This window comes from Lycorma delicatula, chromosome 5, assembly GCF_047948215.1.
Source record: "Lycorma delicatula isolate Av1 chromosome 5, ASM4794821v1, whole genome shotgun sequence".
Classification (NCBI taxonomy): Eukaryota; Metazoa; Arthropoda; class Insecta; order Hemiptera; family Fulgoridae; genus Lycorma; species Lycorma delicatula.
Genome location: NC_134459.1, coordinates 50,997,261 through 51,019,247, shown reverse-complemented (window position 1 = coordinate 51,019,247; position 21,987 = coordinate 50,997,261). Strand labels below are relative to the sequence as shown.

The window sequence follows — 21,987 nt, the reverse complement described above, 5'->3', positions numbered from 1 at the left end:
TTCACTGGTAGAGCATCATGCTAAAATAACTGGATTCCAATAATTTTCTGTGGGTTAGGCAAGAGTAAGATAAATTACTTCATTTAAAATTACAATATTAATTCTATTATTCGTTTTTCAAATTATTCACTTTTATTATTTTATAGTCACTACCTATATTTTTTAATAGTCTTATTGTTAATACAGATTTATTTTTTGTCAGAGTACTTCTTTTGAAAAATTTATTTTTTGTAAGTACTGATTTCAACATCTGTAGAATTTCTTGGTCTTCATCTTTAAATAAGAATTTTTTATTTTATCTATAACTCATTCTTTAAATCTTTTCTTTACAGAAATCAATGCTAACTGCAAAGTACAGCATGGCATTTTTCACACACTACAAAATTTATTATTATCAGTTAAGTTGCCTACTTAAAGTTACTGATGAACTGTAAGTAGGCATAAGCCTATATTGTTGCTGTGTAATAAATAAATAACAAATTACAATCAAAAAATATTTCATAAATAAAAGGAAAAAGTATTTAAAATTTTTCCTTAAAATAAACTGAGTATTTTAATAACTAATTGCTTTAACCAATAAAACTTCCTGCTTTTATTTTTCCCCTCTACATTTTCAGTTCATTTCCACTTCTCCATGTTTTGTGGAGATTTCTGCTTCAACAGAAATTTACTTGTATTTTTTTTAAAGTATTTTATTAATAACATAATTTAAAAATATTAAAATAAAAGAACCAAATGGAAAAGTGGAAATCTTCTGGAAAGAACATAATAAACAGTACAAACAACAAAGATTATAAGACGTACAAAGAGGAAGCTTTCAAAGAGGCAGTCTAGAGAGTTCTATCAAACTTTTTCTATCAAACTTTCAAGTACAAACCAAAAGAATACCAAGCACCTAGCATCTATTTTAAAAAAGAAAATTATAAAATGGACCAAAGAAATTCTGAAAATTGGGAAATTCTTGCAGAATATTTTTATAAACTTCCAAATTGTCCAGAACCAATTGACAAGTTAAAATTTATAAATATTTTTGAAAACTTAGAGAATGACTTATCACCAACCTCTGAAGAAATTAAAAATGTAATTAAAACATTGAAGAACGATAAAGCTTTTGGAGAAGACCCCAATAATAGCTGAACTCTTGAAATGGTCAGAACCAAAAATCATAGATCTAAAAATACTTTTTGAAGAAATATAGAAAACAGAAAATATATCAGCTGGAAAGTGGCTCTAAAACATCTGCTCTAAAAGAAAGGTGATAAACAAGATTTTAATAAATACAAAGGGATATTTCTCTTACCAGTTGCCTACAAAGTATTTTCTAAACTTTTACTGAACAAAGTCGAAGGAACTTTAGAGAAAATAAGTGAATTTCAGAGCTGATTCAGAAAGAGCAGATCCTGCTCAGAACAAATATCTCTCCTAAAATCAATAATACGGCACAGAATGCTAAACTCTTAAAGAGACATAGTTATAGTATTTGTTGATTTTTAAAAAAACATTTGACTGTTGATAAAAGAAAATTAACACAAAATAATTCGAGAATTAGGTATTACAAGTAAAAGTAGCTAACCTAATATGAAACTCTTACAAACACAATGTCAAAAGTTAAATTCACAGGAGAAAATTCTGAACCCTCTGATATAAAAACAGGCATAAGGCAGGGTGATAGATTTTATCACTTCTCTTTAATTGTGTGTTGAAAAAATGGTAAGATTTTGGAATGAGAAACTAAAAGAATGCAAAATTTTGCCAATAAAATTGGTGAGAAAAAATAAATTTTATGAAGCAATTGAAGATGATTTTTCAGTACTCTGAAAATCGAATAGACACGGCAACACAAATTAATCTTTTAGAAGAATTACCCAGTAAAAGAGGTTTAAGGATTTCTGTAGAAAAAATCAAATTCATGTCTAACATTAAGAGTATGGTCACAGAAAAGATAAAAAAGGTAAATTTCTAGAAGAGACAATCCAAGAAATGGATTAGAGAAATCCGCCACAGATGATAGGATTCACAGAAAGCAAAGAGCACATGGTCTAAGAATATTTATAACAAGAAATACAAAAAAAATAACACATTATGACACTGCAATCAAAACAGAATGTTTATATGCACGCAAATCCCTATAACTAATTATAAATCACAATTGTTAGAGAGAAGAATTATTAGGAGAATATTGGGTTCACTAAAAACCAATGAAGTCTGAAAAGTACATAAAACATAGAAAAAATTCTGAAACAATGAGAAAAAGAAGAATGATCTTCTTTTGGCACAAATATAGAGTGAATGAACACATTAAGAAAACAGATTTTCTATTACATATGGGAAAAGGTAATAGAACTAGATATAAGAGATATAGATAATACAAGCTAGATCTAAGAAATAAAAAAATATCTTGAAAGAAACAATATAAAAGAGAATGAAATTAAAAAATATATATATTCAAAGTAGAAGGATTATAAGGTAGGAAGGATGAGAAAACTGGAACAAAGAGGTCCAAGGAAAGGAACACATAGAAAAAAGACGAACGAGTACTAGATAAGGAAACAACAAAGCAAAACAAAATGTTACATGGTCCTTAGGCGTTCCCCTTCTGTCGTTTTACCTTCTTCCCTTTTACCTTTTCCAATTTCCCTTTTCTGATTTTTCTATATTTTCCTTATCCGACTTTCCCTTTCTCCCTTTTTCCCTGCACGTAAATTGTCCAGTTTTTTTTTTTTTAGTCTATAGCAGACACACATATTGGAAACATTGAAATGGAATCGTAAAATATTTAGTATAGCGTGTGTCGCTTTTACATTCATTTCAGATCATTACATTTCATTCATTAACAGATAGTGCTGTTTTTTTTTTAAAAAAGCATGTTTTTAAAAGATGTCACAGGTGTGACATCTAATAAGGTATATAAATAGTAGATAAACACGCACGTATTCGAATGCAACGTTGTGTCAAAATTTCAAAGCAGTTGGTGAAGAACTTCTGGAGATTTAAGATTCTGAACGAACATTTACATTTCTATTTATATAGATATATATATATGTAAATATATTTATTTACTTACCTGTTTTCCCCCCAACATATGTGTCTGCTATTTATTAACTTTATAGTAACACATAAATTATTAAGTTTAATAGAATGCTTTATAACCTTTTTAAAATATATTACAATTTATTTCAACACCACTATTGTCCTCAACAGAACACATTTTTGGTAGGATGTAGAGTATAATGATAAATTTAACCCTTTCCATTCCTATTTAGCAGAAAAGTGCATTTTCCAGAACTATTAATTAATTTATGGAATATAAGTACCACTTGCTTCTTAACCTTATTTCGTTTACAGTGTTCTTTTGTTATTGTAGTATCCTAAAACTACTGTAACTGAATATACATTGTTTTTAGATACATAAACTACTAAAAAATGCTATATTTTTTATGGTGTGGTACTCTTTAAAGCACTCACATGGGTAAAACTCAGTTTTCTACCACATGTTTCACAAAAGAAATTAGTTTCTCTTCTTCCCCCTTTAACTGCCCTTGCTGCCCTGTTGCTGCGTACAGCAATCTTTTGAAGATTTTTTTCAGTTTTTCGAATGAAAAGAGGTTTCACGTTCTAATCTTTGTTCTTCATCAAAAGAAGAAGGTCTGCCTCGTTTCTTTACCAGTTTTATTTTTTACGCCTCCCAGTAACTGCTTTATTATGGGCTTTCTAAATTTTATGTGAGGTCATTTTAACCCTTTTCCTTAAGATCTTATCTATATAATATGAAACTATTTACAACTGATACCTCAACACCCAAAAAAAAAAAAAAATTGCTTATGCCACCCCTTTACAATTTTTCCCTTAAACGCACATGTCCCATCGTACTGATCATAATGATCTATAATCCATATATTTTGTGTACTGGGATATGGAAAAAGATGTATGTTATTCTTTCCCCTTTTTTACTATTCTCTCTACCGGCTGAACTTCTGGGCTAAAATATGTTGACAGCATAGACAGATTTCTTTTGTCATGAAAACACAAAAAGCCATTATTCCAAAACTTTTTTTTGTTGCCAGGACTTGATGCACTTGCAATTTAGGTTTTTTTTATTTATGTTGGTAGACCTTTTCTATTGATTTACATGGTACCAGTGGATCGGTTTTCTTCATTCTAAAGCTAAATTGTAACCAGTATAGAAACTATCAATAAAGACATGGAAGCCAATGCCATCTTAATTTTGTAGTACGATCTAAGTTAGCTGTATAATTATTCTGGCAGTGAAAGGAAGGTTTGACCTAACTAAACTTTCTATTGTACATTTACCATAATACAGATGTGACAGCAAACATATCCAATAGCTGAATCCAAAAGAAAATAAATATACAAAGCCACCCTTTTGTAGGCTTCATCGAATTGTAACACTTCCACTGTACTCTTCACTTGTATCCTACTGTGCTTTCATCAACAGCCACTTCCCGGGATGTTATCAGTAGCTGTCTACATTTATTATCAATGTATTCACTAATACTAGAATAACTGCAAAAGTTGTTTTCCAGTGAATATATCTTTAAAATATGGATATTAGTCAACTCAGTCTTCAAAAATAATAATCAGTAGGTTTGGGCTTTGGATTGATCACAATGTTTTAAATAATTCCTAATAAGACTTTCAATCTATCTTATGTTAAATCCTTCTATGAATTCCACCATTGAATATGCTGTAAGGTAACACATTTTTGAATCTTTGTTTTGCATATTTATTTGTAGCATCTACGATTTCTAATAATAGTTCATCGGTAAAAAAATAATTTCAAATATCCTAATTCATTTACTGGTCTACTATTTAAGTCTAAACAAAATCCCAGAGTACAAGTAGACTGAAATTTTTGTAGATTAAAATCGTTTACCATATAGTTGAATATCCACATTCAACAAGGCCAGAACTATTATCGACACTCATTATTTACATCTGAATCATAATTATCATCATCTAAAATATTAAAATAATCCTCAGACACATTAACTTCACTAAATAAATCATCACTATCAAACACATAATTACTATTCTCATTATCCGGTACATGTGAACTGGAATCTTTGTTTATGAATATACAGCTGGAAAATGTTGAGATGTTTGTTAGAAAAGTTGGCTTCTTGAAACACGTTATTTAGCCAACAAACATATAAAGAGCAAACATACAAAGACATTTATTGGTATGAAGTGATACTGTTAGGAAATAATCAACAGGATAACTTAGAAGACAGTGGATCTATACTGGAAAATAGCAGTTGACAGCCGGACATTGGACCAGAAAAGGTTAAAATCTGAATAAATTTTGTGTTTTAATATATTTAGTGCCTAAGTAAGATTATATCTATTGCTGAAAACAACTGATGTGTTTAAAACACTACACAAATGTGTTGCTGCATGAATGTCTGACAATTATTTATCAGTTACAAAAAATAAAACTACACCAGGTCTTAAAATAGCCTTTAAAAGGTGAAAACCTAACATTATAAAAGGAATTGTTTCATTAAATAATTATAGTGCCAGTCTGCATCATAGCCTCTGACCAGAACATCAAATAGCAGTAACATCAAATGTGTTCAGAAAACTACTAATGTAATTGTTAATTACATTCCTAGAAATGAATACAATGTCAGTTACAAAAAAGTTAAATTATAAAATAGTTCTGTAAAAAAAAAAAAAAACATACCCGATAAGCAGATGTTATTTTCTGGGCTTCTTGATTGTTAAAAGATTCCTTATTCTTATGTAAATAGTGATGCATGTGATCGACATTAGGTGTTTCTGATGAAAGTAAAGGTGCCAAAAGATTTTCTAACTTAGAACATGCCAGTGAATAACGACACTGAACATCTTCAAAAAGGGCAGACAGAACACCAATCTGATTCTGTAAAAATAATTAATTTATAAAATGACTGTGAATACAAATTTATTTTTATATTACAAAAACAGTGCAAAGCTTATTAGACAATATTCACAATAATCAGCTGAAGATAAATAATAGAAATCATATCACTTAGTCTCATTTTGTTATGAATGTAATCTGAACATTCCACAGTTGACATCTCTCAGTTCTGCTACAATAGCAATTACACTAATCAACAATGATTTTGTTAAATGAGAGTGAATAACTGATTCTTATAGTATTTTTCATGCTGATTTCAAATATAAAATCAGAATTCTTCTATCAGGCTTGTTTTTTTTGTTACAAAAAAGTACTTAGTACTTTTTAGTTACAAAAAAACTACCTTCTTATTTTCAGGTACTATCACGCATGAACTCCATAAGCACAGCATTTTGTGAATGTATATAATTATATTATTTATCAACTAAATAGCTTTTGTTTATTTATTACAGTCCCTTAATTGTTGTCACATTGATTTGTTAGACATTAACTCATTTTTATTATTTGCACACTAATTAAATGAACAAGAATCTGATTCATTCTTATTTTAATCTTACTATAAACATATCATCCACTCATTAATTATTTCTGTCATTATTATATTTACCTATAATCTGTCGTGCAGACTAGAGAAATAATTTTAATTCTAATTCAAGTGCGAGTTCTTGTGGGTGTAACATTCTGTTTTATAGCTGACTTTCATATTTGCGGGTATATGTTGATCAGTAAAGTGAGTATATATTAAATTAGCACGTTTATAAAGTGTTTCTTTTTAAACAATATTAGTTATTATAATGTATTAACAATGCCTCGCAGTTGCATTAATCATCCAAACAATTTCTGCTACATCTGTGGTGAGGTAACATTTAAATCTCAGAAAAGAAATATAACTCCACTGATAAAAAAATTGTATGAACTGTATTTTGGATGTAAATTAGGTGATCAGGACAAATCTTGGGCTCCTCATATTTGCTGAGCTTCTTGTGTTAACATTGCTGACTGGTTGGCTAAATGGATCTCAGCACATCCCACTAGCAATTCCAGTGGTTTGGAGAGAAACAAAGGATCACACCACAGACTGTTACTATTGTGTAATAAAGATATCTAGGATAACAGCTAAAACTAGATGTACTGTTAAATACCCTAATATTCTCTGTAGCATGCGGCCAGTGCCACACAGCCAAGAGCTTCCAATTCCAGTACCACCAGTAACATGGAACTTAGATGAAAATGTCAAATCTTGTGCTAACTTATCAGGCAATGAAGAAAGAGATTCAAACTTTTTAGAAAATAAATACACTGAACCCCATTTAAATAATTAGTCATAATTAAACGATCTGGTTCGTGATCTAAATTTATCAAACAATCAAGCAGAAATACTGGTATCAAGACTAAAAGGATGGCGGCATCTTTTACAACCAAACTCTAAAATAAGTCCTTTCCATGACAGACAGTCAGAATTTGAACATTTCTTCCCTCAGTATGCAAACTTAGTATAACGTAATGATGTGGACTCTTTACTGAAAACTTTGGCACACATACACCATCCTGACAATGGTAACTTTTTATTGACTTGTCAAAGCTTAGTTTGAAAACTGGTCTACTTCACATTGGAAATAAAACTCATCAATGCCATTAACATACGCTGTTCACATGAAGGAGTCTTTATGAAAATATGAAACTTGTACTGAGCAGGATTCAGTATGAGAAATATTTATAGCATATTTGTGGAGATCTGAAAGTAATAGCCCTTTACTTGGATACACTGTTGCTTTTTATGGGAGTGGGACAGTAGGGATAGTTAAAACCATTTCATAATAGAGCAGTGGCCAAACAGAGAGGTACTGACTGTAGGAGCGAAGAATGTTGTTAGTCAGGTATTACTAAAACCAGAAAAAGTTTATCTTCCGCCACTACACATTAAGCTAGATTTATTCAAAAATTCTGATTAAAGCAATGGTGCAAGGTTTCAGTTTCTGAAAAACAAATTCCTTAATATAAGCGATGCTAAAATAAGGGAAGGTATATTTTGTTGAACTATAAATAAGAAAACTAGTGAGTGATCCGGTGTTTGAAGAATGTTTGAATGACTTGAAGGTTGCTGCATGGAAGTCATTTCAAAATTTGATAAACAACTTCCTTGGAAACCAAAACTCCAGGTGAGTGAACGAACTCCTTCGAAACTACAAAAAACTTGGGTGTAAAATGTCACTCAAAATCCATTTCTTACATTCACATTTGGATTTCCCCCTAACAATGTTGGCACTATCCGTGATGTACATGAATGCTTTCACTAGGAGATACGTACAATGGAAACACGATACCAGAGAAAATGGAATCCAAAAATGTTAGCCAACTACTGTTGGAATCTATAGAGGGATCTACCTACAGCAAATTACAGCAAAAAATCCAAAACAAATAGATTTTAGGTAAGTAGAAAGTACATGTACTGTAATGTATTGTCATATTATGTTCACCAAACATTTTCTGTTTCAAAAGAAACTTCAATTACAAAAAAACTGAGCCCGATAGAAAAAATCTATTAACATATATAATCAGCATAAAAAATACTATAAGAATCAGCCATTCCCTTTCATTTAGTAAAGAAAAAATTACATTTTGTTGACCAGTGATATTAATGATCACCTTAGAGCTAAATGGACATAAACATCCTACTTATTACATATAAATAAAATCATACATGACTAAACTAGCTTTCAAAAACTCTAATATTAAAGAATTTTCATCAAATTTTCACAACTTTGTCAGTAGAACTGAAAAAATAAACTGGGTTTCAACAATCAAAGCAATAACTTGATATAAACTAAAAAATATTTTGCTTAAACATGTTTGAACAATTATATAGACATTTTTAATATATATATATATATATATTATCACATTTGTGCCCCAACTGTTTCAAAGTCATGAATTATTGCTGTAGAAGGACATGTTTTGTGTAGGATATTAGTACAAAATTCACATGATCAGAAACGCTTAAGTAATATAAAACAATATGAAACTGTTTGTCTCATATTGTAAAGATGGTTTTTAACACACTGATGATTACAGAGAAAATTCAATGCACAAAATTCTACCATTTAATTTTTAATTACAGCTTCAGAAAATTGAAACTAAACGTATACCTGTATATTTTCTTCACTAATATTTTGTATATGAGAGTTCTTTTCAGCATAATCTTCTCCCGGAAGAACCAAAATGTGACCGTAAAATGAGCCAACTGGTATTCTACACTTTGTTGTATTCATACCATAACGACCAATTGTAGTAATCTACACATAAAACAAGACTACAATTACCAAACGCATAACACTAACAAAAAATATTCTAACCTGACCTATTTTTTTATTAATGCAATTATTATTATTACCATTTCTTTTTAATTTGCATTCTACTGCACACTGAAATCAGCCAATTATCTATCTATCTGCAAATGTTTAGTGCTCCTCTGCCCTACAATATATATATATATATTTGTAGAAGACAACTTATTCCTCTGCTTTGAAGCATTAGTATAACATTTTATTCTTTATTCTCATGTATTGTATAATCTTTTGGACTAAAAAAATGGTATGTAAAAAAAAATTAATTTTTTTTAAATTAATTTAATACCTATCTATACATTTATGACATCCATAAGTTATTGATTTCTATAAGCAATAAATAACTTGTACAGTTAAAAACGATAGGAACCTGTTAAGTAACATACATTTGGAATTTACATAAAATATACATTATTTTTTAATTATAACTACCCAACTATTAAACCGTGCATTACAATATTAATTTTTTTTAATATTACACTTTAGGAAAAATGGGAAGAGAAAAGGAAGAAAAAATAAAAAGTAAGGGAGGGAGGCAAAAAGAATAAATAAAAAAGTGTCCATACACAACGTCTTAATAAAGTACAGGGTGATTCAAAGAAACGGGAAATTTTGAAAGTTGTGTTGATAGCCGTGGGCGATTGGTACCACTTGATAAGTGGCACCAGCCTCTCTAACCTCACCTGCCATTTAGTTGTCATGGATCCTTGGAGGGGTGCGCAACGTGCATTTGCTATCAAAGCGTTTTACAAAAACGATGACAGTGTGGAGGGAGCGCGTAGAGAATTTCACCGTCACTTTAATCTGGGATGGTACGACTGTGTTCCATCAGCACATGCAATTAAAACATGGATATCTAATTTTGAGGAAACTGGTTCGGCAATGAAAAAGAAACCTCCAGGCCGTGAGCGAACCGTCCGTACATCACAGAATGTTCAAGCTTTACAAGATGCTGTCACATGAAGCCCACATCGGTCAATCCGTCGTCTCTCAGCATCTTTACAATTGCATAGTTCAAGTGTTCGAAGAATGTTAGTGAAGGACTTGCAATTCCAACCATACAAGTTGCAGATCGTCCAGGAACTGAAACCGAACAATGAAGTTGTGCGAGCACAATTCTGTAATGTAATGCTTCAGAAGATAAATGATAACGAAGAGTTTGTTCACGAACTGTAGATGTCAGACGAAGCGCATTTCCACCTCAGTGGATTTGTTAACAAGCAAAATTTCAGATACTGGGCACAAGAAAATCCTATGCCGCTACACCAGCGTCTGTTGCACAGCCAGAAAGTGACCATGTGGTGTGCTATGTCAGCTTACAGTGTTATAGGCCCTTATTTTTTGAAGATGACAACGGTCTTGCGATTATAGTGACGTTGGCTCGTTACGTAGCCATGCTTGAAACCTTTGTTGTGGAACAACAAAGAGATTTCCACCAATTCTTAACACAGCCTGGTTTCAACAAGACGGAGCAACGTCACATACTGCATGAATATCGATGGCAGCTGTACGCCGACTGTTTGGACAACGTGTCATTTCACGAAATGGTGACATTAGATGGCTTCCCAGATCGCCTGATCTCTCAGCTTGCGATTATTTTTTGTGGGATCACCTTAAAAGCAAAGTGTTCCACAGTAGACCTGCTACAATGGAAGAACTGAAGGCAAAGATCCGAGAAGCAATTGCGGAAATTCCAGTTGAGACGTTACGTCAAACCATGAACAATTTAACAAAGAGACTTAGTGAGTGTTTACGTAGAAGAGGAGATCATCTGCAAGATGTCATCTTTAAAAAATAAACTAAAATGTAAGGATCCTAAAATGGCAACATTTGTACAATCACATGAAATAAAAATCATTTTCTAAAAAAAATTTTTCATTAACGTTATTTAATTTTTTTAATTTCCTGTTTCTTTGAATCATCCTGTATATTAAGGTTGCACGCATGCTACGTGTTTGTGTTATCTATTTACATTTATACTTCTTTTATTGATGTTCTAAGGTTGGTTTTTTTTTTAGCTTTGCTAATCCCTTTTTTTGCAATGACAATAACTAATTTTATGACTATCGTCTGTAAATGGTTTTCAAGTAATTTATATTCATTGATTATTATAACCTTTTTTTTTTTTAGAAAAACTTTCCCACTTTTTCTTTCTATGTATCAAATAATTCATGTGAGAATAAAAAGTGAGGCACCCAATCACTAAACTGTACATAATGTATACACAATATTGTTAACAGAATTGTGTGATGATAAAAATGAGAAACACACCTTAATGAACTGACATATAGGTGGAGGCTGAATGTCACTCATCACCAGTGTTTTTGTACCAATATCAGAAGCAACAACCAGTCTTTGTGCATCAACTTCTTCAGCTCTTGTCCAAATATCAATAGATAATGACAACAGTTCAGGACAAGCAGGAATCAACAAATCTGTTAATAATACAGGGGCACCCAGATCAAGTACAACAAACCGACGGGCACCTGAGTGCATTCTTTCAATTACAAGCATCTGCTGGGCTGGAGCCATCAATAACTGTTGCCAGCTAATTGTTCCTTCCTGTACAAAGAAAAAGGAAACAATAGTAACATTTCTTAAAATAGTATTTTAGTTTTTTAAGAAATAAGATATATGTAACAACTTACCAAACATAACAAAAAATGTATAATTAAACAATAATTAGCAGTAACAATACAACTAAAATCTGTAACACACTGCAATGAAACCTCAAATATTTTAATTTGACCAAAAAAAAAATTCAATGTTAAGACATACCTAACAGTTCAGCATATATAGACCCACCAAGATTCTAGTCCACAAACCTCATTTGACAATAGTAGGATTTGAAAAGTGCTTGGAATTTTTATTAATGTAAAATCAGTGAATCAAGTAGGCCTCTCCACCTGATTATTTCTAAATAGCTCATCTTAATTTAATCAGCACGTGTGAATTGTAATGACATTACTTATGAATTAATGTTAATATACTTCAGATTATGTTGTACGTTTATTTCTTTTAATGTTTTTTTGAACATAATAAAAGTGGTAATACAAGGGTCGTTCAATAAGTACTTTTGTATAAATTTTTATTTTTCAATAAGTACTTAAAAAAGATGGAAAAACAAATTATTTTGTATAAATTTTTATTTTTCAATATAATCTTTTAACACTATACATTTTTCCAAGTTTCTCCAACTTTTTTAAGCTGTCCAAAAAGTAGGCTTTCAAAAGGTCCTCAAAATAAGCACAGCAGGAGGTCATCGCATTGGGCGATGACCTCCTCATTCAACGTGAACCGCTGCCCACCAAGCCATTTTTTCAAATTTGGAAATTAAAAAAAATCATTGGAGGCCAAATCTGGTGAATACTGTGGATGTTGTAATAATTCAAACTTTAATTCCATAATTTTTGCCATTGAAACTGCACAGTGAACACCCGCGCATTGTCTTGATGGAAGAGCGACTTTTTTCTTGATTTCTTCACTCAACCTGTATAATAACAAGAAAAAATACTCTCCAATTATTGTTTGTCCTTTTTCCAAGTAATCAGTGTAGATGATACCACTGCATCCCAAAAAACTGTAGCCATCACCTTGCCGGCCGATTTCACAGTCTTTTCCTTCAAAAACCTACTTTTTGACTGTTCTTTTGTCTTTGGAGTGTAGTAGTGTATCCATGTTTCATCTACAGTTACGTATCGACGCAGAAAGTTGTCAGGATTGCAACAGAAAAGCACCAAAACAGCCTCAGAGTCAACCACACAAATGCGTTTATTCTCCACTGAGAACAAACACGGCACCCATCTTGCCAAAAGTTTCTTCACTGAATTTTTTGGGCAAAATTATAAACACTGTACCTTGGAATATGCCTGTGGCCTCAACTATTTCACACACTTTGATTCGTCTATCACTCAAAACCATATCATGAATTTTGTCAATCATTTCGGGGTGGTCACTACCACTGGACATCCTGAATGATGTTCATCTTTTGTCAATGTTTGGCCACATTTAAACTAATTTACCCAATTGTAAACAGTTGCAAACACAGAAGCAGATGTGCCATGCACTTCATCCAACTCAGCTTTGATCTCTTTAATCACCACTCGAAATTCACTTTTCCATTTTTCTAAATAAACAACAGCTTGTTGCTTCAATTGACTATGAAAATGAAACCACATGATAGATACAGCTGAAACTTTAACTGCACTTTAGCGACAAATGACACTTACTACAAGCAAACAACTTTCAATACTACAAGTGCCATCTCTTGGATTTTTTAAGGATTTATTGAACGACCCTCGTACATCAAAAGTAACAGAAGTACAGCAGTATGTAATTTATCTACACGCCAAAAACTAGTTTAACATCTCAAAAGCATAAGAAAAGAATCTTTATTATGAATGATTTACTATTAGATTTTATTCTACTAGTGATATTAAAGAAAAACAAAAGGAACTTAGAAAATCCTGTCTTGGTTAGTATGTATAATCATCAAGCAATGGAAATTAATTATACATTAAGACTTTACCAACTCTTCAGTAATGAGCAGCTAATAATTTTATTGAGAAATTGCCAGAAGAATCTTCACTCTCAAATGAACAGTTTTAAACCTTCGAATATGTAATTTGCCATGTGATATTTAGATCAGAATTTAGGTTAATGTAAGATCTGCTCATCACATTCTTCAAAATTTACACACATACGCAACTAATCTATGCTATGATCTCAGATCCGTTAGGTGCATTTTATTCAGCTGCTACTCAAACAAGCAGAACTGGCAAATGTCATTATTTTCTGATTTTTTCATTGGATAGCAATGAGAAAAGTAATAAAAATCTTCTGGTGAATAAAAAAATTTAATTTCTTTCTATTACAAGGACTCTTACCTGAAACCCGCAATTGTAGAGAAATAAAGAAACCTACAACTTTAACAAGTCAATAAGTAATTAAACAAAATATTTGAAAAGATATACACATAAAGGTTCATAAATTAAATTTTCCAAGAATCCGTGTATGAGAAAAAATTAATTAAGGTTGCACAAGAATTCAGGGTGCCTATTTGATGCCACCACTAAAATGAATTATTACTGAAAAATAATATAAAATGTGTAAAAATAAATAAGGCAATTGTTCTAAATAAAACACCTAACTGATCAAACACAAAGTGAAAATTAGGTAGGAACATAAAGGGGTTTCACTAAAAAGTAAAAGAAAATGGAAATTTATTCAAATTTAGACAAAAATGGCTAACAGATTTTAGTATTTTAAAATGTTCATGAATATCCTTCCTCATCACAATAAAACAATTTTCTAAACTAGTTTGATTCTGTAATATAATGGTTTTGAGTATGGACTCATACGGTTTTGAGTGATAGACGAATCAACACAAGCAATCAAGAAGAATGCAAAACTCTAGTAGAATTCAGAGTTCTTTCGGAGTTATCCGAAGGAGACATATTGGAGCATCACTTCATTAGATTATATAGCCACTCACTAACCACTAAGAAAATATAAAATTATTCATTGGATTGACAAAGATAACCCTATTACAAATGAGTTAAGTGGCAAAATTATCATATAATGTTAAACCTGCAGTCAGAAAAACAAATAGAAAACGACAATTAAGAGAATAAAATGGGAATGAAAATAACTTTAGTATCTGGTAGCTGATATATTAGACAAACTTAAAATTTATCAAATATATTAACCATTAAATGTAGAAGTAATAATAAACCTTAATATTTTCTCAATTACTGTTTTAACACTACCATGTCAATGCCCATGTATGATGTAAGCTCCCATCCTGAGCAACTAGTTAGCAACTTTATAGTATGCAGTGCTTACTGCATTTTAATTCATATTTTCTTGATTGTTAAAAAATTCCCCATCTCTTTATTTATTTAATTTAATTAATCCTGAAGTATGTTCATAGTGTACATGTGGTCAGATTATTAAAATAGATCAAGTTTTACAACGTCAATGTTAAAAAGTGAACATAGAACCTGTTGATACTTTCTTATCACTCATTAATGTTTTGTTTAATGCACGGTCATGAATGGTTTGTTTTTTTTACGTTATGCAAATCACATAATTTAATGCAATGGATAGTTCTCACAATGTTGCCAATAATTTCATAGAAAACTCAGATTTTAAAATGTACAATAGTGATTGTCACTATTGACAGATATATATTTACCTTCGATTTTTTTATGTAGATGTATATTTACCTTATCTAATTGATTTGAGTGATAATTCAAGTTAGTAATTATGATAATTTTTCTTTATGAATATATTTAATCTTTTAAATTTGACAATTTCCTTTTTAACTCTATTACTTCATCATTATTTATACTTATGGTTCTTGCATTTCAGTTCATATGCATGAGAAACAAATATGAGTACACCAACATATCATCCAATCCAGAAAGTTCAGTTAGTGATAATAATGACCATCTGAAACTGATTCTCAGCAGTCTGAACCCCATATCTAAAAAAAAATTGTAGTGTTCCTGTGCAATTACATAATAGCTATATCAAATTTGACTGCTTTTATGTTTTATGTGAATGACATCAAAACAACAAAAAATAATAATTACACAGCTTATTGTATTGCTGCTTTAAGAAAGCAAAATAAAATTAAAAAAATGAAAATCAATGGGTAACTGTAAAGCTAAATTAAATATATTATTTTTTTATTATATCGCATATGACTGCACTGAAATCGAAATATATTTATGGGTACTTACGTTTTAGAGAATAATGGCTCAATATTGTTCAAAAGGAATTCTTTATATATTACACATAAATAATTCAACAGATATAAAAAAACCAAAGGACATAGGCCCATTAACAAAATCCCTTGTTCCTTTGGCATTTTTGTAAAACAATGCCAAGAAAATTTTATTTCTTTATAATTACATTATAAAAAGATTAGTGATACATTCCATAACTTCATTTTGATCAGGGAATGAGAATTATGGTTAATAAACTGCATGATAAAATGCAATACAACAATGCTTGATTTGTAGTTCACAGACATGTTTTATATATTATAACAAGATTTCCAAACCGAAATTTCATATTTATCATTCAAAAGAGAATTGTAATTACTAGCAAAATTGTTTTCCTACTGCTGTAAAATACAGAAAATGTTTAAAATAAGCTCCAATACAAAAAATGAACACAGGTATATGCACCACATGATAACTGAACTATGTAAATTCATAGAAACTATAAAAGATTAACTAGATATATCAAATTATTAGGATCTAAAAATTTACCTTTTTGTTGGCCATGGAAAAGTCAAGATACATAATTTTCACATCAGTCTTGCAGGAAATTAATACATATTAATTTTCACATTATACATTACTTTAAAATTTAAAAATTAATTTATGTCACAAACTCAAATGAAATAAAACAAACAACCCCATAACCGTTCTTATGCTAAGGAAGCATGTAAAAGGTGATTTATTTCTAGTCCTTATTGTTGACAAAATTAACCACTTTTTAAATTACTATTTTCTAATAATGCTAAAGACTAATCAAAAATCTTTTCATATTTCTAGCCTTTATTTTCAGAAAATATAGCCCCCTAAGTAATTCTTTATTATACCTACTTTTGTGTTTACACACTAATATGAGTGCATATTAGGTAAATTATCTAATAAAACATTTAAGATTTAAATTCTGAACAAATAATTTATTTTTCTCTTTACATTAGGAAGCACATTTCCTTGACCAGTGAGAACAATCTACTATAGAATAGTAAAAGATGTATTTTCATTAGTCTCTTGTTTATTGTTCAAAATTCATTAGATATAACTAAAAAAAAAAATGATTTAAAGTAAACTTTTAGAACATTATTCAATATTCTTTACAGCATTTTCTTTTAATTAGTTAGTTACAAATTTTTATTCTAACATATTTAAAATAAATTCTCTTGCTTGATACCAATCAATTTATTGAGACTGAAGGTTTTATACAGAGTAATTCAGATAATGAAAAGGTAAATATAAATGAAAATGAAGAACATGTCAAACATTGATAGCGAAGATAAAATATCAACGACTGTCATTAAGAACAGCAGATGTAATTAAATTAATTCTAGGTTAGATAAGTTATAAATATTTTCATATTTATTCAAAATGTATTCTTACATGAACTGTCTTTAAAAGGTAATTTTTAATTAATATTATTCCCTTTATTTAAAATAAAATATTAAATAATCTTGTTAATTTCCAACAACTGGATTCTGTCAACTCTAGACACATATGAACAAAACATATGTAAATTATTAAAAATGTTAATTTTCTTTTTCTAACAAGCTACTCACCTAAAATATTATCAGATTTTTAGTAGTTAATTGAAATTAAAACTTCACATAATATTCATCTAATGTTTTATATTTGACATATTAATTTATAGTGGACATAACTTATAATTATTGTTTGCAGTGAGCATACTGAATGTTCTGACAAAAAACATTTATAGTAACACATTAATTTAACATTAATATAGTAATAAAAAAAGTAATGGGCAATTCAAAAAGGACTTTCCAACTTTAAAAGCACACAAAAATTTATTTAGCCAACTTACAAATTCAGTTGAGATCTCATTTCTTACAAAGCATACCATGTTTTGACTCGCGTAGTTCATTAGTATAGAATACAGCTAACAACGTAGCCCTGTCATCAGCATTATTAAAAATGGATACATTTACTGGTGCAGAACGTGCTCACTGTGCGTTTTGGTTTCTTGATTTGCTGTCAGCAACTGTATTCTAGTTAACTTTCAATGAGTGTATGGTAGGAAGCCTCCTAGTAAGCAATTTTCACCTGGCACCAAATCTTTAGACAGGTTGTTCTTCTAGGCAACCCATAAATGGTATCATTTATCTGAACATGCTTCAAAATGTTGCAATTTCTCAGTTACACAATGATGGCCAAAATGGATGCCATTACTATCAGCAAGTCAGGGCACCACCTCACTACCACCTGGAAGTCCTAGATTTTCTTAATACTTGATTCCCAGGTTGATGGATTGGTCATGAAGGTCCAACTGCGTGACTTTCCTGCTCCCCAGATTTGACCCTGCTAGAATTTTTCTTGTGGTGTTTCATTAAAGAATGGGTTTATGCACTACCTCTCCCTGCTGATCTTGTTGAGCTAGACTTTGAATTAACGCCACAGCTACAGAGGTAATACCCGATTTGCTGGCTACAGAGTGAAATAGATTTCAGGTGGGATGCGTCATGTTAAAAATGGAAACCATATTGAACCAAAGTGAATGTTGGGTGTCAAACCTTGTGTTTTTCTATGAAATGATACCTCAACCAAATCTGTATGTTATCTCAATAGTTTTTTATATCCTTTTATAAAAGGAGAAGTCCTTTTTGAATCACGCAATAGAATTAACTATGGTTAGATATAGCGGTTTAATGACACACTCCATTTAACAATATATAACGTATCCTATAACAGTAACGTATCCTATTATATAACAGTATATAATGTATCCTATAACAGTATATTTATTTTCATCCAACCTTTATCTTCATTTTTTATTCTTACTTATCTTTATCTTTTATAAGACAAAAAAAAACTGGATTATTTTCATCCAATATATTGTTAAAGAGTTTAGTTAGTGTCTCTGAATGCCTCATTAGTGTAATGAGGCATTCAAATTTCTTCAGTCTGTTGTCTTATTTCATAGGGGTTTGTTCTGCCACACTTAATAATGTTTTTTTATTGTAGGCTTTTATCTAGCTGTGTCCTGTTTTTATTTAAATTAGCATTAAGTATGTTTAGTTATTCATTTGATGAAGTCATCTTCTATCTACAACACAGCTTTTTACAATTCAATAAAATAAGCATAAGTAGCAACTTACAACAGAAGAAAAGATAAACATTATCAGCCATTTAAAAACAAGAGATACTCTAATGAAATAATCTATAGTGAGATGAGAATGAACAGTTTGACAAGTACTATTGGAAAAAATAAAAAAATAATAATTAAACAAATATACTACAACAAACAGAATGAGAAGCAAACTTAAGTCTATAAGGACCTTGTTTTGACATAGTTTTAAGCCCTGAAACATGCATTGTAACTGTGTAATAGTTTCACCCAGTAGAAAATAATATATGATCAAAATTTACTTTTTGACCAAATCACTTTTTATAACTCTTCATTGGATATTATTCTTAAGAGTTATTTCCTCTTTTCAGATTTTTTTCAGTAACATAAACAAGATAAAATGAATATAAAAAAATAATAATAAACAGTTATGAATATATGGAGCTCAAATCTAAATCTAAATTAGTAAGATTCCAGATAAAAACGTTTTTCCATTTTTTACACAAAAAAATTAATAATAGTGCCTAATCTTGGCTGAAGAAAGCATAGAGCTTTACTTTTTAAATTCAGAAAATATTCTATGAGTAATAAGAAAGCAAAATTATTTCCATAAAATCATAAAATAATCAATATACATACATAAATTGTATACATAACATTAGAAATTAACACAGAGAAAAATTAAGTGATATCATTAAATTCTTTGGACAATTCCAGAACAAATATCATATCAGGAATAAACCTAGTACTCCATATCAGAAGCCAATATTATAACCCCCAATAGTAATGGCACCAATGTTTAAGATAACTAAACTATGATTCAACTCTGCAGAAATTGCTACCTACAACTAATACATATATATATATATTACAAACATACATCGATTTTAAGCATGCATTTTTGTAATTCATATAAACTGTCACACAAAATTATATATCTTACAAAAAAAAAGAAGAAGAAGAAAAATGGTTGACACTGATTTATCATGTTATATTACCTTGGAATATGAAACATTTCGATTGGTATAACTACTACTAGTGCTAGTAGAAGTACCAGTTGATGCAGAAGTAGCAGAGATCTTTTCTTTTGGATAAACAATATTTTCATCATCATGGAAATGAATCTTAGCCATTTCCTTAACTTCTTTAATATTTGCAAGAACCTCTTTAAGCTTCTTCATTTTTATTTTTCCCATTTCTTCTCTCGGTTCATAGTCAAACTCATAATCTTCCTTTAAAAGAAACCATACTAATACTTTTAGAAGACATATACACACAAACAATAACCATTATTACAATTTAATAATAGTTTTCTAAATTGATTTTCATGGAAATCAATTTTAGATTCGTTGTCCAAACTAATAACTAAGCATTAAAGTCAGTTAATTAAATGTATTCCTACCACTTACAAATCAAATTAAAAAAAAATTACAATACTTAAGTAACATAATATTTTGTCTAGCGTTTCCTCTCTTTCTTCTTCTTACATGTATATCAAAGCCAAAAATTTGATAGATCTTTTATAGTAGTCGAATAAAAGTTCCTTCATATGCAGCTTCCCTAAATCCCTGAACCTGTTCTTGTTTATTAGTTACATACTGGTATATGATACAGGTGATTTTAAGTTAACATGTAATGAAATTTAAACATATTTTCCTTTTTAATTCTTACATGGCTAATGAACTGCATTTATCATGCATTTTATAAACAAAAATAATTTTTTAAAGATAACATCCTGTAGATGTTAATTGTTAAATGAGTATGCATGCATTCATGCATCCATGAATGCAAGAAAAAATTATTCTGTATAACTTGTAGCATCATATTAATACAACTGCTTTCATCTCTTCATAAATCCTAGCCTTCAGCTCATTAATGTTAAAAGAACAATGAGAAAACACTATTTTTAAAATTCTCCGTAAAAAGTAATCGCATATTAAGAGGTTTTACAATCCAATTATAAAAAGGCGTTGGCAGGTGTTGTTTGTTAAGTATGTAATGTCCAAAAAAAAAAAATAGTATTTTAAAGCAATAATCAAATATTCTTACAATGAACTTATTATCTTCATTCTGCTGAGACCATGTGTGTCATAACCATATACTGCTCAGTTCATCACCAAGAAACACTTTAAATCTTTATTTTACAGAATTGCAAAATTTAATAATTGATCATTTCTTTAGACATCACTAAACACCACAATCACTTTTTCACTGAAATAGGCGAAAATTCTCCACAGTTAAGCACAAAAATTTTACATTTGTTAGCGTAACTGTTAAGATGAGAGGATTTAATTACAATAAAAAATTCTTCAGGAAATTCTTGTTTGTCACATTTTACTAAAAACTACATTGTACAGATGAAGTTAAATCTGGTATCAATATTTTCCTCTCGTGTAATAAGGTAAACATAACATAAGTCACTGTCCAGAACACTGTGGACTGTACAGGAATGAGTTGCTTCAACAGTCTAGTAATTGCTTACTTTATACTGGGCCTGGAAGCTCACTTACTCGAGAATGAATCTATAAAATCAAAATTTTTCACTGTTATGTCAACAGTTTTTTAGAAAATAATTTTACCTCAAATGCACAATGCACTCAGACTAACGCTCCAATGACACTAAATGGCAGTAACTATAAAACAATATAACCTCCTAACAGTTCTTCAAACTCCAACTATGACTTTGCAATGAATAATCTAAATCTGCCTTTCACATGCAACATTGTAAATTTCTTTTCACTTTTAACTCAACTAAATAAATTAATTAGATATCAGATACGATAAATTACTGCAGGCTCAATCCCTCATACGTTGATCGTTCCCACCTCTTCTCGCCTGCTTTCACAATCCTAATTTCTTCTTCCA

At 30.2% G+C, this 21,987-nt stretch overlaps 1 protein-coding gene across 3 annotated transcripts in view; it reads right to left on the bottom strand.

The window, feature by feature from the left end:
* Bruce (BIR repeat containing ubiquitin-conjugating enzyme) overlaps nucleotides 1-21,987 on the bottom strand; it is a 265,772-nt gene that overhangs the window by 164,161 nt on the left and 79,624 nt on the right. For 2 of the 3 annotated variants that reach the window (XM_075366104.1, XM_075366105.1), the window contains exons 20-23: nucleotides 20,121-20,354; nucleotides 11,536-11,826; nucleotides 9,067-9,213; nucleotides 5,705-5,902 (exon numbers count right to left, since the gene is read on the bottom strand). In XM_075366104.1, the coding sequence (XP_075222219.1) occupies nucleotides 5,705-5,902; nucleotides 9,067-9,213; nucleotides 11,536-11,826; nucleotides 20,121-20,354 (870 nt within the window). The remainder of the gene's footprint in view (nucleotides 1-5,704; nucleotides 5,903-9,066; nucleotides 9,214-11,535; nucleotides 11,827-20,120; nucleotides 20,355-21,987) is intronic. The other variant, XM_075366106.1, reaches the window with a different exon arrangement.